A 26,888-nucleotide genomic window follows, 5' to 3' on the forward strand; every position below is an offset into this window, starting at 1 on the left:
CTGGAGTTTCCCACATTCATTCATATAAAACATTTCCATTTGGGGAGATGAAAAGTAAATCTGAGGCTGGTTTTAATAAAGGGAAGGGATTTTTATAAGTCAAGTTTTCTTGCTCCTTTGAGACTCTACATAAGAGGAAGAAAGGGGAACTAACTTTGAAATCTAGTGTGCCAGGCTAAGTGCTAATCACATCATTTATGAATTCTCTTGTCTTCTCACACCCTGTGGAGAAGGTCTTACCTCCCTCTTTGTGCATAGGAGAAAATAGATGGCCGAGAAATTAGCGTCCCCAAAGCTATCAAGGCCAGCAGTTTACATAATTCCAAAGCATACGTTTTTTTCCACTGAACCACTGTGTACCTTTCTTCAAAGAGAAGTGCCAGTCTTGACTTTTGCAAAGAGTTGATTTTATAGGGTTGACAGCACATACCTCCTGCGCAGTGCCACAAGAATAATGCAGGACTTCTTTTTTTTTTTTTTTTAAGGACTTGTAGGTCTTGGTAGAATGTTCTAGAATTTCTGATCTTTTTAACTATAGCCTCCTTATTATAAAGTTAGGTAGCTGAACTATTCAATACCATTCATTCATCAAATATTAACTGAGCACCTACTAATGTCTGGCAGCCTTGTAGTCATCGGAGATACAGCAATAAAGAAAAGCATAAAAAATTTCAGTCCCGAAGGAGCTCTTTCTAGTGGGATCAGCAGTACCTGCAGGAACACTGCAACCCTCCACATCCCCCAGTCATTGCATAAGGCTAATGTGATTAGAAAAATCAAGTGTAAAATGCAAGTTTCTAACTGGACTAGATAGAACAGGTGGGCGCTGGTCATGAAGGGGAGTTTAGGGCTCTCCACAGATCTTCCCACTCTTGGGAGGGAAATAAGGAAGGAGGAGTGGTTTGAACGGTCACATTCCAAATAGAAGTGGAAGGCGCTGATCCTGATGTGGGAGGGCCCTGGCCAGGTCTCCTCATGTCCTTTGGACTCACGTCCTCCCAGGAACGTGGAGGGTGAGTGTGGTTGGACATATGCCCAGAAACAAGGGCCACCATCTTTCTTCAACTTCCCATGCTGTATCTAAAAGGGGTTGGCAGTCTGACCTAAAGCCTGGACCAGATCATTCCAGGCCCCAGGCCAAAAGCTCCCTTATTCTCATTCTTGTCCTCTTCTGTCCTTCACCTCACATCAAGAAGCTAAGTTCTGAGATTCATTTCGGATATGGAGAAAATACACAGAGATAATAGTAATACTGTGCATTAGTTTTATATTGTTATACATAAATTACTGCAACTTGAGCAAAAAAAAAAAAAAAGAAAAAGAAAAAATACACAGAGAATATGTTTTAGGCTCTACGAGTTTTATTGCTTAAATTTAGCTTAGGCAAAGGAGCTTTCTGTGAGATTCAGCTTCCCCACTAGCATTCTGCAAAGACAATAATGAAGTGATACTTTGCTTTATTCTCTGTACCTATGCTTCTCTGGGAGACCTCATATGAACCTCACTGTGCCAAAGAGGAAAATGACTTGAGCACGTATTATATACAGGCATTGTTCTAAGCACTTAACACAGACTATCCCATTTAAACTTCTCATCATTCATAGGAGGTAGTTATAATTTTACAAATAAGGCAACTGAGGCATAGAGAGGCTAAGGAATCTTGTCGAGGATCACAAAACAAACAAAACCAGTTTCAGAGACTATATTCCATAAAATACTACTTTAATCACACTCTATATCCCAGTAATGGGGAATTCATTAACTAAAGGGAGCTATATGCTCAGCCCATCCCTGAAAATTACAAAAGTACAAGCTCACATGTAACTCATATGTAGTGTTTAAATATTCGTATTCAGAAAAAAAAGATGTTACACTACTCTTTACCTGTCTTAACGTTCCTTTTTTATCCTTTAAATATTTTGTCAGAGCAGTAAACACCTTACTAAAAAGAATGGGATATTGATCTTTAAATATTGTCATACAACCACTAAAGCAAATCACTTTGGTGGATTCAGATATACTGTACTCAGCCAGGCACAGTGGCTCATGCCTGTAATCCCAGCAGTTTGGAAGGCCGAGGCAGGCAGATCACAAGGTCAAGAGATCGAGACCATCCTGGCCAACATGGTGAAACCCTGTCTCTACTAAAAATACAAAAATTAGCTGGGCGGGCGTAGTGGCACGTGCCTGTAGTCCCAGCTACTTGGGAGGCTGAGGCAGAAGAATTGCTTGAATCCAGGTGGCAGAGCTTGCAGTGAGCCGAGATCGTATCACTGCACTCCAGCCTGGTGACACAGTGAGACTCTGAGACTCCGTCTCAAAAATAAACAAAAAACAGATATACTGTACTAATGTTCCAGCCACTGTGCTAACCTGCCAGCTGAGCAGTTCTTGCTGGACTCAATATATATTCAAAGTGAATTTCCACCCAGGCCTGTTCATCCCTGTGAGTGCATTACCACACTGGCATCTGTTCTCTCCTTGCACCAGGACATGAGACTGCTCTCTCCGAGCGCCCAGACTGACCGACCAGTCCTCACGTCACAGCTTTCCAGTCTCCTTCTCTACTAGCACTTCCTTAGCTCATGCTGTATCACCATCACCTATTACTGGTTAGTTGCCTAACCATCTTCCTGCCCGCTCTTTGGCCTCTCTCCAATGGCTTCCACCTCGCACCAGCTGCCCGAGAGTTGCTCTGGATACTGGTGTGTCACCTCGGGCCAGCAGGCACCCCACCTCTGTGACCTTGGCTTTGCTCACTTGCAGGCAGAAATAATACTTATCTGCCGAGAAAACTCAGCTCCGCGACATGTGCGCACAGTACTCAGCAGAGTGGATGCATTCAATAAAAGTGGGTCTGCTTACCATTAGTGTTTATTTTTGTTTCTTCTGGACATGCTGGAGCTGAAAACAACCTGTTCTAGAAGCCCAGGGGCTTCTTCCTTATTTAGTTCTCCTTTTCTGTCCAGAGAATGAAGACTGGAAGTGGAAAAGAGAACTTTCCATATCCATTTCTGCCCTTCCATCCACTCACGATGAAATTAATATCCTCCCATTATGAAGCGATGTATAAGGTGGGGCAGTAGTTCTATTTTCAGTCTTTTGAGGAACCTCCTAGTGGTTGTACTAATTTAAACTCCCACTAACAGTGCATGAGGGTTCCTCTTTCTCCACATGCTCACCAGCATTCATTACTGCCGTCTTTTGATAAGTCATTTTAACTCAGGTAAGATGATATCTCAATGTAGTTTTGATTTGCATTTCTGATGATTAAGGATGTTGAGCACCTTTTTGTATACCTGTTTTGCCATTTTCATGTCTTCTTTTGAGAATTCAGATCTCTTGCCCATTTTAAAAATCAGGTTATTAGATTTTTCCCTATGGAGTTGTCTGAGCTCCTTATATATTCTCGTTATTAATCCCTTGACAGATGGGTAGTTAGCAAATATTTTGATGTATTCTGTGGGTTATCACTTCACTTTGTTGTTTCCTTTGCTGTACAGAAGCTTTGTAACTTAATGTGATCCCATTTTTCCATTTTTGCTTTGGTTGCCTGTGCTTTTGGGGTATTACTCAAGTAATCATTGCCTAGACCAATGTCCTGGACAATTTCCCCATTGTTTTCTCTTAGCAATCCCACTGCTAGGTATATATCCAAAAGAAAAGAAATTAGTATATTGAAGAAATATCCACACTCCCGTGTTTATTGCAGCACTATTTACAATAGCTAAGCTTTGGAATCAACTTAACGGTCTGTCAACAGATGAATGAAGAAAATGTGGTACATATATAATGGAGTACTATTCAGCCATAAAAAAGAATAAGATCCTGTCATTTGAAACAACATGGATGGAACTGGAGGTCATTATGTTAGGTGAAATAAGCCAGGCACAGAAAGATAAACATCACATGTTCTCACTAATTTGTGGGTGCTAAAAATTAAAACAATTGAACTCACAGAGGTAGAGGGTAGAAGGATGGTTACCAGAGGCTGGGAAGGGTAGTGGGGGGAGAGGGGAGCAGGAGGTGAAGATGGTTAATGGGTACAAAAATATAGTTATATACAATGAATAAGATCTAGTATTTGATAGCAAAACAGAGTTACTATAGCCAACATTAATTTATTGTACATTTTCTATGTCTGTATCGAAATATCTCATATAGTCAAATTTATACATCTACTACATACTCATAAAAATTAAAAAATTGGGGACAAAAGGTGGAGCAGGCTGTCCAGGGAATAATCAAAACCTAGGTGCAGGACAAAATCTACAAAGGATGGATGCAGGGGCTATTTAATTTTAATCTTGCTTCCTGGCAATGTAGCATGATAGTAAATGTAAAATAAGCATTATCTGTTAGAAATACATTAACTGGCTGAAGGTATTCCTTTGTGATTTTAGTTATCAAAAATGCTATAATCTTCTAAAATACTAGTAAGGATAAAATGAACTGATTTAATTATGTAACAAATTAAAAATACCTTATACTTCAAAAATAATGACAATATAGAGAATTCTTCTGTATTTTATTGCACTCAATATTTAATAGAAGACATTTACATTATTTTTAGAAAATCCACTGATGTTGCACAATGGCATATATTTGTAAAGACAAGGCTCATTAATTCAGATATTTGGAATTCAAAAATATTTAAAGTTAACCACAGCATAATGAATCCTCAATGTCCAGAGTTCTACAAAAATCCAGCAAAACTTATTTTACTCATTCATCAGTTCTATGTCACTCCTTAGTTTCCCTAAAAAAATATGGCTTTATAAAAAGTAGCTTCTATAATTCACAAATGAAGAGCTTTATTATAATTTGAGTATCACCTCTGTATCACCGATATCACAGCTTTAGAAAATTATTGCTTTTCTTATTATCTTATTATTTCAGGTTTCATTACACATTGAGTACCCATGCAGGACTCACTACATTGTATAATAACTATGATCTATAGTGATAAAAATATAGAAATCTCTTCGATTTTAATCCTAAAAGCAGGGGGAAAAAGTCACCTTATCTCAATGTTAACAAAATCAAGAGCTACCTCTAATGTATCGATCAAACCACTTCTTATGGCTTTACTTATAGTTGCTCATGGTCCTTTCAAAATGATGTGGTAGCTACCTTCTTTTCTGACAAAGGATTATTTTCAACACAGCAATTATTTCTGAGCCCAAAATAAACCACATTAAATAAAGAAGAAAATCTTCAGTGTAGAAAGAAAAAGGCTTATTGCCGTGAAATAGCAGCAGGCATCGGGCTCTGTGAGCTTTTCACACATCCTCAATCAACCCAGCTCAAGGCGTTACTGAGTTCATCTAGTAAGAGCACTGAGAGGTCTCTAGTGCTGCAGGGGAATTACTCAATTAGCCAAAGGCAGAATAATCTTTAAGTTATGCACCAGTAATTTATACAGGTTTTCTAAAATTTAAACAAATACTGAAGAGACTATAGCTATTATATGATTAATCTGAGGTGCCAACAAAGCATTTTTGCATGATAATAGTAGGGCCATTCTTTTTCCTTGTGTCTTAACAAGGAATTTCAGTGTTCCCCTCTCATTTAAAAAAATAAATAAATGATAATTTAAAACTTTCATTGAAATATTAAATTTTTCTAATTAATCAGCTAAAAGCTACAAAAATTTCAAAAGTTTATCTGAACACTTGAAGCTAATGTAGAAATTTTTTGATAAGAATATCAGTGCAGGTATATACAACTCAAATCTTCACAGCTAATGATGATCTCTGTTAGCGTTTTTAAGAGTGCTAACACAAAGTACTCTTAATAGCTTTTAAATCATGTTTAACACAGTTTACACAAGTCAGTCCAACAGTTAGTGTTAATTACTAATAATATATGAAAACCCTGCCAACACAATTGCTGCTACATCACCAATATAATTATTAACCACTGTCTGAAAAACACACATAAATTCAGGTAAGACTAAAAGCTGTCTCACAAAAAGAAAAAAGAAATCCAATGGATCCACTAATGCTATCAAAAGGGACATGCAGGAATGTAACATGACATTTTTAGAAACATGTGTTTCTAAAAAGAAAAAAAAAATACACTAAAATGCCAGTGGACTATAATTCATTCAAAACATCTTTAGTGTTCCTTCCCAAAGATCTTGATCTGCTCAGTAATTGCTTCACAAGATCTATCACAGCCATCTTTTGGAGCGTATGGTTAGGCTGGTCCTCCTGTGGTGGTAGGGGCAGTCTTTTTGAAGCTTTAAGTATCTGCAAAAATAAGGGAAAATCTAAATTAAAGGACCAACCAGACACAGACTGTGAAACTGCTTCATTTTCATTCTACTTTTTAAAAAACCCACCAACAAAGTAATTTTTTTTTTTTTTTTTTGGTGTTTGTTTTTAAGGACAACTTGGTAACAGAATAATCAACTACCGAAAGAAGCCAGGGGGGATGCCTTGCAAAGCTGCTGATGAAAATCTCAGGTTCTTTAGAGCACTTGAGAATTAAAACTGAACTGAATAATCTCAATCTTTTAAGAAACACAGCATTGAATTTCTTCAATATTTTTACTCTATTAAAAAGAAACAGAAATCTAGTATGGTATTTGAAAAATAAACACAAGAAGCAGTTTCGAGGATCAACTGGACACTATAAGCTGCATTTAAAATATATTGTTTTAAAAATTAAAATAAATTTAAAACATTGATAACATAAATGGTTGACAATAAAAGTATATAAGTATTTTAAAAGAAGTAAAATTCATTCCTATCCAACTTTTTACGATTTTTTTTTTCATTCTTAACTTTAGTATCTGATTTGTTTTACTATCACAGCATTGGATTTGTGTTACAATTAAACTAGAAAAGGAGGTGGTGCACAGAAAGGCCCTGCAAAATCTTGACATAATTTTTAAAGCTGGATCCCAATATTTCCTTTCTTCCTTCCTCCTTTCCTAACAATTTCTGTCTATCTATCTATATATGTGCAACCAAAACTTTTTATATAAGTGGAATTGTTTGGGAACATCTAGACATTTTATATATACCTTTACATATCCAACATAAATGAATGCTTCTATTTCCCCAAAAAGACATTACAAAAATATTCATAGCAGCTTTCTTCATAGTCAACAATTGAGGAAAAAAAACTCACTGTGTCCATTAACAGTAGGATGGATTAAAAACTGTAGGAAATAGTTATGAGTAAGAGCAAATGACTACACTTAACAAGGTGGATGAAACCACAGACAAGATGTAGAACAGAAACAAGTTGCAAAAACAAATGTGTGTGTTTATGGATCTTAAATTCAAGAGCAGACAAAACTAATCTACGATGATGCAGTTCACAAGAGTGGTTACCTCTGGTTGGGGTATGACTGAGAGGTAGGAAGAGGGAGACATTTCTGGGGTGCTAAAAGCTTTACATCTTTTTATCTTGATCTGAGTAATGGGTACGAGTATATACGCATGGAAAAAATTCAACATTTGAGCACTTCCACATGTATAAATTATACCCCAATAGAAAAAGTTTTTTTAAATGAGTTTTAGATTCTCTTGGCATTCAACAGTTTTCTGGACTTTGATTTGAGAGGAAGATACATTTCAGAAGTACCTTGGGAAAATGGAAAGTTGTTCAAAGTATAACAATGAGTATTTATAAAAAGGCAAATAAACTAAAAGTTCTACTGCAATTTTGAACAATTCCAATAAATGTCTGAAGACCCCATTCAGAAGTGGTTATGGTGCAAATCCAACATCTCCAAAATCAGGACCGTCATCTCTTCTGCTACTCTCTATTTCCTCCTGCCTTCTCTTTCTCCATTAACATTCTGCCATTCATTCACAAGGATTCAAGCGAGAAATGTAGGAACCTGGACTCCTCTCCCTCTCCCATCAAATTATTTCCAGCTCCAGTTTCCACGAAATCAGGCACCTTTCCATTCATTCTACTGCAGCCAAGCTCCCACCATTTTTGGCTTAGCCTATGGTAGCTGCTTCTTACTAGTCTCTACCTCCTTGCTGGACTAATCGAATCTCAAATTGAGATTCGATCACGTGACTCCTCTGCTTGGATTTTTTCAGTGGCTTCTTGTCATTTTTAGGCAAAGATCCAAACTTTTTTTTTTGAGACAGGGTCTCACTCTGTCACCCAGGCTAGAGTGCAGTGGTGCAATCATAGCCTACTGCAGCTTTGACCTCCTGGACTCAAGGAATCCTTCTACCTCAGCCTTCTGAGTAGCCTGGGACTACAGGCACGTGACACCAAGCCTGGCTATTTTTTTTTTTTTTAAGAGATGGGGTCTCACTATGTTGCCCAGGCTGGTCTCATACTCCTGAGCTCAAGCAATCCTCCCACCTTGGCACCCCAAAGTGCTGACATTACAGGCGTGAACCACTGTGCCCAGCAGATCAACACTTTTAAACATAGTATATAAGATCCTCTGAGAAGAGACACTTGCCTACATTTCCCCTGTCCTCTTTCACCCCTGTCTGGCATGCTGTCATGGCCTTTGTGCTTTGTAAGCTCTAGCTTCCTCTGCTCTCCTCCTGCCAGCTCCTGGAGCTTTTATCAACACCTCAAAACAGCTAAAACTAGCACAAGGACATCTGGGAGGCTAACCTCATTCTCTGTCCCACCCCTCTGAAGCTGGATGAGTTATCTCTCCTTCTGTGTGTTGCTGTGCACAGCTCTGAGAAATTAATTGTACTTATTTTACTCCACCATGTACCCACAGGACTGTGAACCAAGTCAGCACAACATTGTCAATCATGTATCTTCACTGGCCAGCACAGAGCCTATACCACAGCAGTTGCTCAATATATATTTTTTGAATAGATGATCAATAACAACAATATATATATAAAGCACTTATGGAATATTAGCTACTAAGAATATAAAGTCAATTTCCACCCTTGCCCCAGACCTCTGGTGTTGCTAGCCTAAAACTGGTTATAGGCCTTATTGATCAATGTTAAAAAATGCTGGGTAATGGGGAGGCCTGAGTGAAAGTTCTGGATGGACACAATGGAGTGAAACCATTACCAATGCTAGAATACTCAGCAGTGGGATAAGCTGCAAGTGGTATCTCCATTTTCAAAGAGAGGAGCAGCAGAATTACCCAGAAACCATGATGCTCACATACCTACATTCTGAAGAACATGATTACACAAAACATAAATTAACTTTTAAAATTCTTTTCTGGCAGGGTATAACAGAAAAATGGTTAATAGACTCAGTCATATGACCTAAAGTATTGTTTGAGAGGAAATTTTACTCCAATGAGCTTTCACAAGTAATTCCTTCATAAGTCATTTCATTTGTGTTGTGTATATTTATGCTGTCACATTGCTACAAATATGCTGTATGATTTCAAGTAAAAATATGAGTTTAAGGAGAAAGGTGAAAACCTGCTAATGGATGAGAAATTCCAAAATCAATCTTAAAAATCTAATATCCAAAGTGACTGGCCTGTAATATCAGAAAAATCAAATCTTAAGCTTAAGCTTCCACATGCTCGCCAAGAATCCACCTGCACAGCACTTATAAATTTATAAATATGCAAGAAAGAAGGCAGAATGCAAACTACTAGACAACTTACTTTTCTACTATACATCATAACTCAACCTTCGACATTCCTGAGGCCTATGTGATGAACTAATGCAGATTAAGAGAAAGATGCTGAAGAATATATAACACATCTGATTTTACCAAACCAAAACAGCTCTCAAATCTCTCAGCTGTCAGGTCTTCATTTATTTAAAATCCTTTGAAAAACGGCAGCTGACAGTGTGACTCTGGAGCCAGAATGCAAGGATCAATCCGATTTCTACCACTTGTCAGTTCTGTGACCTGGGGAAGGTTATTTGGCCTTGCTGTGCCTCAGTGTTCTCACCTGTAAAATGGAGATAATGGCATATCTACCTCTTGGGGTCTTAGAACTATTAAAGGTCAATCCACAGAACGTGCTTAGAAGAGTGCCTACATAATGCTTAATAAACATGAAAATTCACTGTTCCCTACTTTAGATGGAGGCAATGGTGATAATGCCCCTTGGGATTAGCACATTGATAGCTACATTATTATGAACTTTGATAAGCTATATTAAGACTGTATAACTTAGTATTAGGATAATGAGGGAAGGCAAATCAATCATCAATTAGGTTCCAAGAGAAAAGAAAAAGTGAACTAATATCCAGCACTTTGCAGAAGTCCTCAATTTGAGTCTTCCACTGAATAAAAGAATTTTAAAGACTGAAAAATGGCAAGAAGGTAGGCCCTATAATTAGTGTTCCTGCAATCAGATGCAAAATTAGACTATGCAAAAATACCACAAATATAGATTTATGAAGATTGCACAAGCGAATAATAAAAAAATTGTAATATGCGGTAGGACTAAGAGTAAGACTTAAGACTTATAGAAAATAAGAAAACCAAGTGCAATGGTTAAAAATACAGTCACGTGTCACGTAGCAATGTTTTGGATAGATCAAATATATGACGGTGGTCCCATTTGATAATGAAAATTCCTATTGTCTAGATGCATCTCAGCTTTCATAACGTCCCAGCACAACACATTACTCATGTGTGTGGTGATGCTGGTGTAAACAAATCTACTGCACTGCCAGCACAGCACATACAATTATGCACAATACATAATATATGACAATGATAATAAAGGACTGTTAATGGTTTTACTCTCCTATACTTTTATGGTTCTTTTAGACTATATTCTTACTTGTTAAAAAAAGTTAACTGTAAAACAGCCTCAGGCAGGTCCTTCAGGAGGTATCCAGAAGAAGTCATTGTTAATCATAGGAGATGACAACTCTATGCCTGTTATTACACATGAAGACCTTTCAGTGGGACAAGATGTGGCGGTGGAAGACAGTGATATGGATAATCCTGCAGGCCTAAGCTAATATGTCTGTCTGTGTCTTAGGTTTTTACAAAAAAGTTTAAAAAGTTAAAAAAATTGAAAATAAAAATGCTTATAAAATAAGGATATAAAAATATTTTTGTATGGCTGTATGATATGTTTGTGTTTTAAACTAATTTTTATTACAAAATCATCAAAAAGTTTTTAAAAATTAGGTTTACAAATTTAAAATTACAGTAAACCAAGGTTAATTATTAAATAAAAATTTTAATAAATTTAGTGTAGCCCAAGTGTACAGTGTTTATAAAATCTACAGTAGGGTGCAGTAACGTCCTAGGCTTTCACATTCACTCACCACTCACTTGCTGATTCACTCAGAGCAAATTCCAGTCCTGTAAGCTCTACTCATGAAGCACCCTATACAGGTATATCTTTTTATTTAATTTTCTATACCATATTTTTACCATACTTTGTCTATGTTTAGGTATGTTTTCATACACAAATATTTACCATTGCATTATAACTGCCTATGGTATTCAGTACAGTAACATGCTGTACAGGTTTGTAGTCTAGAGGCAATATGCTGTACCATATAGCCTAGATGTGTAGTAGGCTACTCTATGATGTTCACACATGGACAAAGTCACCTAACTACACATTCTCAGTCTGTAGCCCTGTCATTAAGTGACACATGACTGTATTGCTGACTCTCAGCCTTACATCCTCTTCTGGCAGGGTCAAACTACAACAATGCAGTGGATCATTCAAATTTTTATGATACCAAGTTACAGGTTACAACTTCTCCATGAGGTCTTTCAGAATGTAGCTTCTCTTGATCTTGTTTGGAGGTTCCAGCAGGGGAGCTACTCATATACCCTTGACTGAAGACCGGTCCTCCTGTATCGGGGACAGTCGTCCTCTTCAACTGAGCATGCAGCTTTGGGAGGGATGCACATGGAGTGGAGAGGGAGGAAGGGGACACCTGCTTGGCCAGCCAGATCAGTTGAATCAACCCTGGTGATCAATGGGGTGACAGATGTCACAGCCAGATGGCCCTCACATCCATCACAGAGGTAGATCTTGATCTACCTCTGAGATCAGGCTAATTGATTACTAAACAATAGTCACAGCCACCACTTACTGGGAGCTTATTATAGGTCAGGAGCTATGCATATTAATCAGATCTTCATTTGTATGTGCTTTGGTTCTTAAAAATCTAAAAAAGCACCTTATTCCATCACCTCAGACACTTGGTGTTTCATATTTACATTCCAAATAAACTATTGGGTTCAGTTATAAAATGTTAAAAGTATAGAAATTTTTGGTCTGAAAAATATTATCTTTCATATCTTCACAAAAATTAGATCAGTATTTTAAAATACGAACTATAATTAGAAATATATTAATGTTGTACAAACATTATTTTTAGGAATATAAAATTTTCTGTTAAGGCATGGAATAGTCATCAAAATGCTAATTCTGTAACTGGTCCTGCCTCTTTGATAGAAACAGGGTACTCTGTGAAGCAGTATTCAAAAATGAAAAGGAAACCAGCAGAAGGACATAAATATCAGCTGCCCTTGCCCTCTCCAAGTATTTTAAACACAAATACACACTGCCTAGCAGTCATCAAGTAAAAGGCCAATTTCTCCATGGACTGCTTTTCTCATTCATATAATAATACCAACAATTCCATTATCTTAATCAAATATTTGTTTCTGCAGATAATTATTATTAATGTACATGGCAGGACAACTATCAAAACCTAAGGCATCCCATATATAACTAAATATATTCTTTGATTATTTTATCCTTTTTTATTATTAAAGAAAGAAAATTGAAATTTAGTATTTAATAAATTTTGGCAGGCACAATTATTTCTACCAAAATCAGTAATAGGAATGCACATTACTGCTACAAAATTCATGTTAAAATGTAGAAAATATAAGTAAAGGTTGAACAAATAAATATGACACAAAAATAAAATGCAAAAATGAGAAGAAATACACTTGGGAAAGAGGTAGGATTTTCCAAATCCTCTTTGATAGAACATTCTTTCCCACTATGAGAATAAGAGGTTTATAAACTCACTTCTGGTTGCAGGTATAGTTTATGTCATCCTAAAACGCATTTGAAAGCATAGGCTTTGGTGGAAATGCTGTTACCACTCTTTATATTAACTGGTGACAAGAGGGCTCAGGTGGAGGAAAGTAGGAAAAAACAGGGAAAAGTATGTAATGCAGTGAACTCAAAGGAAACACCCTGGGGCACCGACAAGCACTGGGCAGCCTGGACTGTCACAAAGGACTAAAGATGCTCTCAGGAGAGATGGGGAATGGGGAGGAAGAGGAGTAATGTCACAATTTACACACTATTCAACTTTCATCCCAAGGCAATTCTGATTCCACATCCTCCATCAAACAGCCTGTCAATCAAAGAGGAAAACAAAAAAACTCTAACTTCCACTACTACCACCATCTATAATGGCAAAATCATATGATCATTAATGCTCCTCAAATTCTAGCTCAGCAGATATGTACTGCACTGAATCTGATGTGTATTTTCCATTACTTTGGTTGAACTGATCAAAACAGAAAAATTTTAAATTAAGGTACAGTTAATCTATCTCAAAATTTTTATCCTTCGTAGATTCATTATAAAGCTACTGGTAATATTAACAGGATTTATAAGAATAACAAAAGAGGAAAATACGACATACAAAATGTCATACCTGGTGGTACTTCCTGTTGTTCTTCCACAGGAAAAATGCTTACTTCTAAAATAAATAATAAAGTTATAATCTGTTACATATTGCTGATCAGTGTTTAAAATATGCACTGCCAGATTTAAGTAATGATGATACTTTTCATAGATTTTTTAAAAAATTCAATTGAAATTATAATAAAAACATTAGGCTTTTATACCCTCACAACAAAGAATGATCAGCTACAACTTAGCAAAATGTTTTCATTTTGAAATATTTCGAAATGTTTTCAAGTTTCAAGTTGCACCTGTTCAGCACAGCAGGTTTTACAGTACCTGCCTAACCTCAAACTTCACTGCCCAGCAAAGGAGCTATGGACTAAAACTTATGCTTTCACCACAATTTTGCATCAGATTTGATAAGAGAGCTGTGGAAAGACACTTAAAGTATCTTGTTTCTTCTTTAACATCAAACACTATCCTTTATGAAGTTGTTTTAGAAAACTAATATTCCAGGTAATATATTCTAAGACTAGTCAAAGATGTGGATGTGAATGTTTAATATCCTGTCTTTTTCCTTGGTTGCTTCAACCCAGTTACAATTAAAGAGATGGTAGATGTCCCCATCCAGTGATTTAAAGACATAGTGATCTGATTTGCTCCATGAAATTACATCACATATTAATATCTTCAAACCTAGCAACCCATTTAACGTTACCTTAACTTAGAGGTAAGATTATATCAACATTCCTTTTGGTCCTTAAGAATTGTTAACAATCTTTGGCCAAAGGAAAGTTTTTTTTAACAGCATTTTCGAAAACACAAAACATTTATGGAGCTATTTTAATAATTTTTCTTCTTGCATTAATTTGCTTCTAATTATAAAAATGACACATGCTCAAAACAGAATATTTGGAAATATTTCACATAAAAGTAATTGAAAACAGCAACAAAAATCATACCCATTCCCACTAACCACTGTTAGTATCTGGCAATATTTTCTTCTTATAACAGCAGTACAGTGACTATTGAATAGCTATGTTGTGACTGGCTTTTAATAGGTTTGCCTGTTTATTTTGTTCTTAATTATTTGGAGACAAATTAACACTTTATCAACTTTGCCAATATTTTTCTCAGAATTTCTTTTACTTTTGTTATTCTACGCTGAAAATATTATACATCATAAAGTATTAGTTGCTGCTTTTGTTATTTCCATCACTGATGTTATACTAAGAAAGTCTTATTATTATTGCAAGTTAAATTTTCATCTAAATTTATCACAAAAGATATACATTCAACAAACTCATATGAAATTTCTTCTGGCATATGATGTAATAACATGATTTCTAAAAAGTAAACAGTGAATTAATTCTACCAGCACAATCTGGGTAACCTATTTTATAGCCTACTTTTCCTTACTCCAGGTCTTTTTGAACCCACTTCATTCTGTATGGCTTTCTCTTCCCCTAATTTACTCAAACGGATTTTGGTAAGATCACTCACAATCTCTATGTGGCCAAATGCAACTGATACTTCTCAGTCCTGAAATTCCTGGGCCACTCAACAACAACATGAAACATATTCCCATTTTCCCTTCTCTACTTCTCTTCTCCACTGGCTTTCCTCCTCACACAATGGCTGTTCACCTTCCACCCAACCTCACAATATTAGATTCTTAGAGCTCAGTCCTGGGCATGCCTCTCTATCGCCTCTCCATTTGCTTCCAAAATGATCACATCCGCTTCCATGGATTTAATACCATCTCCACAACAATGGCTCCCAAATGTTTATATTCATCTTAAAACTCACCCAACTGGCTCAGGCTGGCATATCCAACCCCCAACTTGACACTTTCACTTGGATATATCACATAACTCCCAGAGTTAAAATGTCTGATCTGGGGCCTTTGATTTTCTCCCCTAAACCAGTTTCTTCTATAAGGTTGGTGCAAAAGTAATTGTGGGTTTTGCTATTACTTTTGCACCAACGTAATACATTCTATTAATAGTTTTCTTCTCTATAAATGGCCCCATCATCTAACAGTTACTGAAACCAAATAAAAGACCCCCTTTATTCCTCATCTTTGCTTCACAACCATCAGGAAGGTCAATTAATTTTAATTCTAAAATATATCTCGAGTTCAATACCTTCCCTCCATTCCCACTGCCATTATCTTATTTTAGGCTACCACAATCACTTCCTTGGATTAGTACACAGTATTTTCCTAACAGGGTGTTTTGCTCTGCTTCCATTCTTGCTCCATTCAATCTAGTGAAAGCAATTCACTTTCACATCTAAAACAAAAATCAGATTATGCTATATCTTGTTTAAGAATTTTCATAATTCACACTGTGCCTAGAATATAATCCAAAAAGCCTTAGTAGGCCTTGCAAGGCCCTGACTGATCTGTACCTATCTCTTTATTGCTTAAGCCAGTTTGAGTTTCGTTTTCTATTATCTGCAACTGAAAGTTAACTTTACTGACACAGATGGAGAGTAACAGAAGGGTTTAAACACAGGGCTGATATAATGAGAGCTATACTTTTGGACAGATCATCCTAACAGTATGTGAAAGATGGGTTTGAAGGGGACAAGAACAGAATCAAGACGTCTAGCTAGCAGACTACTGCTATTATCTAGGAAGATGAGAAAGGGCTGAGCCAGACAAGGGGCTGTACAAGAGCTATGGAGAAAAAAATGGATTTGAGAAATGTTTAGGGAGTCTATTAACAGGTCTTGGGATTAGCTATAGAGACAGAGGGAGAGGACTCAAAAACAAGTTCCATGTATCTGGTCTGGGAATCCAAGTATATATTGATACAACCGGCCAAGAGAAGAGGAGGCAGGGAAAACGAGGTTGGTTGCTGTGAGAGAGAAGCTCCCCTCACTGTCCACGCAGGCACTACAGGAGCCCAGCACAGAAGCTGCAGGATGGGTGGCAGGTGCACAGCCGGGTGCCTCACTGCCCAGGACAGGAAACTCCCTCAGCCTCTGCTATGTCCTCTATCAACATATCAAAATACTGAAAAGTCTTAGGAAAAAACTATTTCTAAACCAAGAAAGGTAGGGTCAAATTGCATAGTTCTTTTCTATAAACCATATGTGGGGTAGGTTGGAGAAAGTTCTGCCCAGAGATTATGGGTTTCCATCTTCTGATTCTCACCAAATAAACATATAGACTCAGTAATATTCTTCAGAACATTAACATCCCTCATAGAGAACTGTGTAACACAAGGTGGGAAAAAATCTCAACTCAATCCAGCCTTGCCACACAGAGATGGATCCTGCCTTTACACAAGGGCCCACAGTGCCTGTACAGGGGTCTCTCGCAGCAGCTAAGTGGACATAGAGAGCAATTTTAGCCTCCCCTATTCCCTTATACCTATTTCCCCCCATTTCAGTCAACTGCACTATTCCATTTTCTGTTCTGCCTAACCAAGCTCAAAAGCAGTAACATTTAATCTGAAAGGTGACAATTAGCTGCTCCTAAATAAATTTTAAGAGTAATTGTAAGAGCAAAATTCTCCCTGTTACATGCTCCCCCTGGCAACTTATGGTTGTTAAAGCAGACACCCCTACTCCCTCACACCTTCATACCCCCACGCAGAGTCACCCACAGGTCCCAGTCCTGGGTCGAATAACCCCTTGGTCACTTACAGCTATGAAACCTAGGGCTAGCCAGTCACCTGACCTCACTCCAGTTTCAGGTCTTCATTTGCAAAATAAGTACAAAGATCTCCGCGCTCCCTGTTTCTCAGTATCTATTACGAGAAGAAACTGAAATAATATATGTGAAATAACTGTAAACTGCTAAGAACTATATTTAAATCTAAGTTCTATTGAAGTGCCACTGTTTAATACATGCAATTATTTTTGTTTTTCAGAAACCATCCCTTCAGTTCTCCACCACCAAAAAAAAAAAAAAAAAAATCTGTTTTGTTTTCCCAGGTGAGTCATGACATAAAGACCCATCTTTTAACCCGTCTCTGCCCATAGCTATGCCCTTCTCACCAGATCACACCTCAGGGGTGGTAACCTGCTGCTACTCAGGGTAGCCCTCCACACCCTTATCAATTGTTTGCTGTTACAGTAGCCTGTTTTTATCACTATCATTGTACTTCTCATAATCCTTAATTCCTTTATTTATTATCTGTTTGGCCACTGGAATGCCAGCCCCAATGAAAAGAGGACTCTGTGTTTTCTTCCCTCTTGTACTCCTAGCTCCTAAGCACTGTATAGACAGCAAGTAGGAAATGTTCGACAAATAATTGAATAAACAAACATAATTCTCATATGGAAGGTAAACCCACTTCCATAAATTTAACTTACCTTCTACAATTACCTGTGAATCTTCTACAGGATTATCCTCAGGGGGAGCAGTTACTTCTAAAATAAATAATAAAATCAGAATCCATTACATGTTGCTGACCAGTGACACATCTTACATTCACTCGCCTTCACTCAGATTCCTAAATTAACCCGTGTCCACTCAGATTGCTAAATTTGACTCTTTTTAAACTGGGTCTTCTGGAGAGTATTTATACTAGAATATTAACTTTAATTTTGATACTCAATTATTTTCTTACTGACTTGAAAATGTCTTGCATTTTTTCTACACTGATTCTTTGTTCCACAAGTAAGAGTTTTAACAAAATACAGGGAAAGCTGACTTGCAGAAAATATCTGCTTACAGAAAAAACTTACCTGTGATTTCTATCCCTTCATTTTCTGGAGGTTCATATACTGCTAAAAAAAAAAAAAAAAAAAAAAAAAAGGGAAAAAAGAAGAGAAACAAAATCCCGTAACTTTCATTGTAACACAAAAACTGACAACATGCTTCAAGGGCAAGAGACAATGCCTTATGCATCTTTGAACCTGCAAGTTTCAGTCACTGGGAAACAGCTGACTAGAGAGTAGGGTGGAGAAGAGTTTGGTCTAGGGTAAAACAGGCCTGGATTCTAATTCCAGGGCAGCCACTTACTACCTTTTTAAAATTTTCTTCATGTCTGTGGTGGAGGTTTCGAATTAGCCGAAGCTGTACCCTGGGAATCAACTGGATCCTGGTGTTCATGGGCAGATTCCCTGCTTTGTTTAGGAAACAATTCTCAGACCTCTAACCTGGGGCCAAACGCCTCTGCTGCCAGCCCCTGAGAATGAAGGGTTCCCCACCCTAATTAGGGCGTGCTGCCCTTGCCTCCCTCATTTGCTGGCATAAGGCTCAGTGCTTCTTCTCTGCTCTGCTGCAAGGAAGTCTCCTCTCCACACAGGCCTCTCCAGGGCCCAGTGGCTCATAGCTTCCTCAGTCAACCTGATCTTCCAAAATACCTCCAATTTTCTGGCACACTACAAGCAAACATCCTTCTTTTTCCCAGCATGGTTGTAAGTTTATTCTTTCTTATTTATTTAATAAAGAAAAATTATTGAGCACCTACTATCTTTCAGACATTCTCAGTGTTGGGGTACAGCAGGGAACAATGTTTAATGGGTCGTTTTGTCCTTTTGGGGCATTTGAAAGATGAAGGAGCAGTGAATGTGTGCTCACTCTGTCGCCCTGAGCAGTGTCAGCATTTAAACATGCTCAAGCTTCTAAGGACTTAAAAAAGCAATAACACTCTTTCTTAAGCTTGCTTCTCGTCACCCTCTCTTTCTTCCATTGAACAATCTAATTTCTTCAGAGTCATTTACATCTCATGGCTCATCTCCTCCTCTCCCCTCAACTCACTCCCACCTGTCTTCAGACCCTGACTCCATCCCTGAAAAGGCTCCTGCTGAGACCCCCTCCAGTGCCTCATTTGATCTGATGGACACTCTCCAGCCCTCGTTATATTTTTAGCGACACCATTCTTCTCCAAACACTGTTGCCCCTGGACTTCAGGGTGACCATACTCTCCCCTTTGGTCTTTCGTTTCTCCCGCTCAATCTTCTTTTTCACTTCATCTTTCTTAGCCGTCCTTAAATGCTGGCTTTCTTCAAAGTCCAGCCATAGAACCACCTCATATCTCCCTCAATCTGCTCTCCTTAAGGGATCTCAGAGCTTGGTCCTAATGACCACGTAACTACTCTGATGGTTCCCACCCTCACAATCACGAAGTAGACTTCTCTTCTGAGAGTCAAACACCACCAAATGGCTCATTTGATCTCTCCTCTTGGATGCCTCAAAGAAATCTCACTATCACCACGTAAAGAACTGGACTCACGAGCCCCTGCCCCGTCCTTGTCTCCAGTATCTCCCACGTTAGGAAAAGAGCACCCCCTGTCACCAGGCTGCAGAAGTAGAAGAGTGTATGTGGCTCTTGGCACCTTGTTGTCTCCCCCCAGCTACACCCATGCATCAAGACCTGCCGATTTTACCTTCTAAGCATTTCTCAACTTTGCCCACATCCCTCCTCCACCATTGCCACCACCCTGGTTTAAATTATCATCTCTGTCCTATCCGTCCACTGAAACAGTTCCAGCTAAAGCCACCCGTTGAGGCCACTGCAGCGCCAGATCAGGGCAGGTTTTCAGCACTCATCTCACATGGTTCTCGGTAGCACAGGGCACCACTGAACATCCCTTTCTTGAAACTCACCTCCTTTGGTTCCTTCAGACAGAGAGATATGTGATGCAGCGAAAGACCCAATTTGGATGATTACAGCTAACTTAACTGTTCTCCCTGTACTGACTTGTCTCTCCAGTCTGTTTGTTGCATGCCAGACCGATCAATCTTTTCAAAATGCAGATCTGACTTGGCAGTGCTCAAAGGTGAAGATGAACGTCCTTGACCTTGCTCACAGGCATCCTCTGAACCCAGCCCATTTCACCACTTCAGCCTTACTCTTGCAAGTTCACGTCAGAGACCTCATACGACTCTCCAGTCACCTTTCCGCTTGCCTTGTCAATTGTTCTCACCTTCAGCTCAAACTTCAGGAAGGCCCTGCCTCATCCACAAACTAGGTAAGGTCTCTTTATTTTATATTCTTGTTACCACTGTACCTGTTCTTCCTAGCACTTATCACAACTGGAAATGAAAACTACATTGAAATTGTTGTTTAATTTCTACTCCCCTACTAAAATATAAGATCCATGAGAACAGGAACCATGTGTGTTCTTCACTAGAACTGCTCCAGTGTCCTATGTTTCGAATAGAAGACACTAAACAGTGTATGAATAAATAAGTCAATTACATGGTAAGGCCATACTGTCACTTCCCAGGTTTGTCCAGTGTAGGCATGATGATTTCTAGGTTATCTTTGATGTAGAAGCTGGTTCCTGCTATAGTTCTATCAAAGTGTATGTTCTAGGGTTTGGGAGTTTCATACAGAATATATTCTGTTCTCCCATTGAATGTGGCTGTTTTCACCCTACTTACAGCTTCACTTACATGTCAGTTACTCTGATTCCTGAATTTTCACAAAGGTATTGTTTTAGCATATAGTGAATAATACTCTGTTCAATTAGATCTATTTGTTTGAAACAGTTTATGTTCTATATAGCAAAGAAATCCAAAGTAGCTTACCAAATCAATCCCTTAGGTTATATTTACTGCCTTTTGCTAACATTTTAAATTACATTTATTATGATACTCTGCCCCATGAAAATATATAACATTCTTTTTGCATGGTATCTAATTTTATACTTCTTATGAGTTTGAACTTAAATTCCTCAGATTTAGTCTTCAAATTGCACTCCAAACATGTTCTTTATATTTTTAAAAACATTATAATGATCAGTAGAAATGAGGACAATATCTCAAATCCCATCATTACATGCAACTTGTATTTATAAATTCCTATTTTCTCCTTCAAATTCAAGATTAGAAAGAAAATCTAAGTGCAATCTCAAGACCAAATTATTCCCCAACCTTCCCTCGGCCCCAAATTTTCCCGTGAACACATCAGGTCCAAATTCTTTAACTTTTCATAGAAATTATCAGTACCTTAAAGACAAAACCTAGGATTTTCCCATGATGTCATTCATATCCCATTAGAAATAGCCACTATAGATGATGAACTTGGTAGGGTCTCAAATCTTAAATCATCATATAAATATGACTCATATTTATAAACACTCCTAATTTTCAAATGTGATTCACTATCTATCATGACACTGTAAACTCCTTGAAAGCAGGGACCCTACGTTACTCATATTTGAATTCCAAGCCCTAAAACCATCTAGAACATAGAAAGTCCTCCATATCCACCAACTCAATTACAATGTATTTCTTCATCTTTCTTGCATTACACATAAAGTTATACCCAACTGACTTCTCTCTTTCTACATAATCATCTTTGAGGACAATGGAATAAAAAGGATATACTATTGGTTCTATTACTTCTTAGTCATACATTCTTGGGCAGCTTATTTATAATGTCAGAACCTTATTTCTCTCCTCTGGGAAGCAGAGAAAATAAAATCTACTTCATGGAGTTCAACACAATAGTCCATGCAATGCTTGGACACAAGAGGAGGGAGGTATAGGCCTAAACTGAATCAGATGCTGCTGATGCTGCAAATTGGCCAGAACTGTTTTCTCCATACTGCCTTTAAGCCTGGAATGCAGTGCTTCTTAACCTTCCCCAAGGTGACAAATCAGTCATCTTTGATAGTGGGATTAATCTGTAGAAGCAGCTAGAGCAATTTAACTCTGGCTAAAGTAGTTGTTCATGCATATTTTAGTCAAAAGAGAGACAACTATAAAGTACTGAGATTGGTTTTCTTGAATGACTGTAACTGCCTCCTAAGGCAACTTGTAAAGAGTTTAAGAAATTATTTAGGCAATGGCAGAAGCAGTGGAATGGGTAAACAGTCTCCCCAAGTGAATTCTTTGAACACTGCCATTCATCTGGATGTTTTAAGTTGCAATGTTTATAATTTAAAGCATAATGTTCCACATCTTATAGTCAAACTATAGGTATATTTTAAAACAAGTAGGTGGCTTAAGGTTAGAAAGCATTTGCAGCAGGCCAGGTGCAGTGGCTCATGCCTGTAATCCTAGCACTTTGGGAGGCCAAGGAGGGAGGATCACCTGAGGTCAGGAGTTCGAGATAAGCCCTAAAATACTAAAAATACAAAATTAGCTGGGCATGGTGGCACATGCCTGTAATCCCAGCTACTCAGGAGGCTGAGGCAGGAGAATCGCTTGAACCCAGGAGGCAGAGGTTGTAGTGGGCCAAGATTGTGCCACTGCACTGCAGTCTGGGCAACAAGAGCGAAACTCCATCTCAAAAAAAAAAAAAGAAAAAAAAAAGAAAGCATTTGCAAACCTTGTTCCTCATAGACTTGGTATGTTACGTCATCTGAAAAAAAAAAGAGAATAAAAGCAAAATAAGTATTAACTGACTCATTCTACACAATTGTTCAGTTAAAACAAAAAACTACTTAATCGTAAACACAGAACTCTACTCCTTCAAATATTAATGTCTGCACAGTCAATAATAAATGTCTCTGCCCAAAAGCAATTAAAAGGCAGGTAAATTATTTTCATTAAAATTTCTCAAATTAGCAGAGAGGAATTTGATACACAAAAACAGCATTAAAATTTGACATCCTGTTTTGTTACGGAATGGCTAGTTGATGAGGTGAAATATGAAAGCCTGATATTCTTGTAACAGTCTAACTTTGTTATAAAACAAAATGTCATGCATTAGATGTCGAAATTACTTCTTTGATGCTTTAAAAGAAAAATCACCATGTAAACACAGCATGTGATTGAAAAATCTACAGTAATATTTTAAATCTAATGAAAATGCTCATCTAATACCTGTATCATGGTGCAATCTTTGATCTTCTACTACTGGTTCACTGGAATCTAAAAAACAAAAACATACCTTTGCCAAACAGGAAAAAACCAAACACATTGCCAGACAGCATTCTAGGAGATTCATAAATTAATTATCTTCACAACTTTGCCAGATAGATGTTTTCATTATCATTTAATAAAATTTAAGCTGAATAACTTTCCACAGTTTGACGCCTAAGTCACAAAGATAGGAAAGAGTAGAACTGGGATTTGTACCCAGCCTGACTTTATAGTACATCATACTGCCCCTTCAATTTTCAAATATTCTTTCCAGCACCCTACCTACAAAGACCAAAGTCTCAATGGTGGTTTGAAAAATATGTCTCCTTTTTCACTCATCCCTCCATGTAGTATGAAACTATATTCAGACATTTCTATAAATATCTGACCAATCAAAAGTGATTATAAATACCATACAGGGATCTCTGTGTTGAATCACAATTGTTAACCCTGGAATAAAATGGCCTTGGCCACTGCCTCAATCAGAAAACACATATCAATAATTTTAACATTTACAAACCTGGATTTTCCTGCTCAGACATCATCTCTTCCATATCCTGATTATAGTCTTGTGAAACTATAAATTAGGGAATAATTAAGAAATTATAACTACGTCTCAAATAAGGAATACATGTAATATTCGAAACCAGAAAGACACTATTTCTAGTTGTGGATAGAAATGCAAAATTAAGTCATAATGATATTCAAACATGTTCACTCCTGAAACAAATAGGTATTAAGTGTGTTAAATGCCAAATGCAAAGATGAGTAAGGGGGGCCTGTCATCAATTGGTTTACACTCAAACCGCAAAACAGTAAAGTGCTGACAGATGATGCACCCACCTCCTGTGGCCATGCCCTTTAAGGGTGCTGGCATGTGACAAAACATGATTTAGACCTTTCGTTGACTTTGTAATTGAAAGGTACAAAACATGCAATTTGATTGTATCTTTTGAACTAGTAATCCTACTGAGAATTTATCCTCAGGAAATAGGCATCAAAACACAAAAAAGTACATTCACAAAGAAATACCATAAATTATAAGACATAATAAAATTATTAATTGCATATCTTGCGTATATTAATTTAAATATATCATTAATAATAGATATTATGTACTTTACGATGCCCTTTTAAATGAAGACTTGCTCTAATTAAGAAAGAACAGAATTAAATTAAAATCTCACCTGTCTCTTCCACATGGTAACTATGCTCAGTTTCTAAAAAAAAAATATTAGATTGATATTTACTGCTTTTACAAAATGGTATGTATATATCCTGTATATGTACTCTGAATCTATGCTTATCATTAATTTTATTTAAAAAATTTAAAAATGGGACTATCAATTAAAAGTCTGCTTAACACTTTTATATTTCACTAGAACTACACTGTGGGATGTCTCACACATTTTCCTTCTCAATCCACTCATCCCCACAAGGCTGACAACCACCACCCCCTGGACTAAAGAGAGAGGACAACTTAGAGTGACACAGTGACACAGGCCAGACAAGGAAAGCTGTTCATTTCTAATCCACTTCACATCCAACTAGAATGTGCTATTTCCTGGACCTGTCCTACCATTTTCTAGAGCGAAAGTACAGCAACTATGGATAAGAACAGAGAAAAACAGTGGAAGAGGCTTTATACCCTTAGGGAGCTGAAGGGTAAATGTGTTGAACACTTAACCCATACACCCCAGATAGCAGAAGAGCTGCCATCGTATGACCGTCACCACACTTATGACCTTGTTAATTTTATTTAATGCATATATAAAGAATAAATATTTTTATTTTCTGAACACTTTTAACAACCAACTTTTAAGTTCAAACTGCATCTATGTCCTAATTAAAGATTAGATCAGAAAGTAAGGTTTCTGCAATTTGTGAACTTCTTAGAAGTGTTTCTTCCTACTCCCAATCTGTGACTCCTAACTTTAAGAATATCAAATTCCTCATGCTTCTGTTTATTTGAGCATCTTAACTGAAATTTATTGTATAAGCAGCACGTAGATAGAAAAATTCTGAGCAACTGTCAGTCTTACTGAGCCACTTAGGCCAAAGACTGGAGAGAAGAAGCAACAGGAAATGTGGAAATCATTTTATCAGTATCCCTACTCAGAAATTGGAAACATTGTCCCAAAGAAATCATGACATAAATGATTACTAAAGGCATAAAGTTCTGAAGCTAGTCTATAAGTGCCTATTTTCAATGTGTAATCCAGCAAAAATCAATCATATAGATGTTTAAAAGGATTGTGTGCCTGTATTTTTCACAGAAAATTATGCATTATATACAATTCTTTTGAAAACCAAACCATCCCATATTTTTATGGGAAAGTGCATTTCCTGTTCTAAACAATAGACATGGATATAAATTTTTGGAAATACATGTACTCATAAAGTAGGAGCTACCTGCTTCTAAAGTAATTTTCCAAAATATTTAGTATTGTGCAAAATAGATAAACTACTTTTCATTTTTATGCTTTTAAAAAGTGTTTGCTAACTGGACACACAATGGCTCATGCCTGCAATCCCAACACTTTGGAAAGCTGAGGCAGGAGAACTGCTTGAGGCCAGGAGTTTGAGACCAGCTTGGGCAACATAAGGAGACCTTGCCACTATAAAAAATTTAAAAATTGGCAGGGCATGGTAGCATATGCCTGTGGTTCCAGCTACTCGAGAGGCTGAGGTGAGAGGATTGCTTGAGCCTGGGAGGTCAAGGCTGGAGTGAGCTGTGTTCCAGCCGCTGCACTTACCAGCCATGTTGGGTAGGATTTTATAAATAAGTTGCATAAAAACACAGCCACACTGACCCACTCAGGAACTATCGAAGGCTGCTTTTATGCTGTGATGGCAGAGTTGAGTAGCTGAACAGAGTCTGTACGATCCGGAAAACCTGAAATATTTACTCTCTGGCTATTTACAAAAAAAAGTTTGCCAATGCCTGGCACAGAAGCTAAGAATTGTGTTTTGCTCACTGTAATTACAGAGTTCATGTGAGAACATGAGCCTGTGATAGATTATCAAGTCCAATATTTCATCAGTTGTTTGAATTTTATTTAACAAATAGCACCCTAAGCAGAAGAATATAGTAAAACTAGTTTCCTGAAGTAGATGACTTACTATTTATAAGAAATTTGTATATTCTGAGTTTCCCTGAAAAGTGCTTTGAACCAAAATCAAGATATCTATTTTAAGAAAAAATTTGCTTTAATTGAAGCTTTAAGCTTCAACTTTTAAAAATCTAAGCAAAAGTTAAATATCAGTTTTAAAGGGGTTTAAGAAAAACTTCAGTAATTATAAGTCATTGATTATATTTTATCCTGAAACTTGAAAAAAAAGTGTTCTACCTTCATGAGATACTTCAGGTTCCAGGGTCTCAAATCTATCATCTACATCAGTCGCCAGAAGAAACTCGTCATCCTCTTGTTGTGGTTCTCCTGTGGGTCCATCTTCTTGTTGCAAGTCTTCTCCTTCAACTATGACAATGAACAAAGTGACACTGGCAACATACAACTGAGACATGAAAGCCCCGGTGAA

At 37.4% G+C, this 26,888-nt stretch overlaps 1 protein-coding gene across 26 annotated transcripts in view; it reads right to left on the reverse strand.

Annotated features, from left to right (window-relative positions):
* Nucleotides 1-26,888, reverse strand: part of ASPH (aspartate beta-hydroxylase) — a 228,227-nt gene that overhangs the window by 123,703 nt on the left and 77,636 nt on the right. For 8 of the 26 annotated variants that reach the window (XM_054561037.2, XM_054561040.2, XM_054561036.2 and 5 more), the window contains 8 exon segments: nucleotides 26,699-26,827; nucleotides 24,536-24,568; nucleotides 23,869-23,925; nucleotides 23,310-23,357; nucleotides 22,813-22,845; nucleotides 18,272-18,313; nucleotides 17,897-17,953; nucleotides 13,596-13,640 (listed from right to left, as the gene is read on the reverse strand). In XM_054561037.2, the coding sequence (XP_054417012.1) occupies nucleotides 13,596-13,640; nucleotides 17,897-17,953; nucleotides 18,272-18,313; nucleotides 22,813-22,845; nucleotides 23,310-23,357; nucleotides 23,869-23,925; nucleotides 24,536-24,568; nucleotides 26,699-26,827 (444 nt within the window). 26 annotated transcript variants of the gene reach the window in all.

The sequence above is a fragment of the Pongo abelii genome, chromosome 7 (genome assembly GCF_028885655.2).
Source record: "Pongo abelii isolate AG06213 chromosome 7, NHGRI_mPonAbe1-v2.0_pri, whole genome shotgun sequence".
Lineage (NCBI taxonomy): Eukaryota > Metazoa > Chordata > Mammalia > Primates > Hominidae > Pongo > Pongo abelii.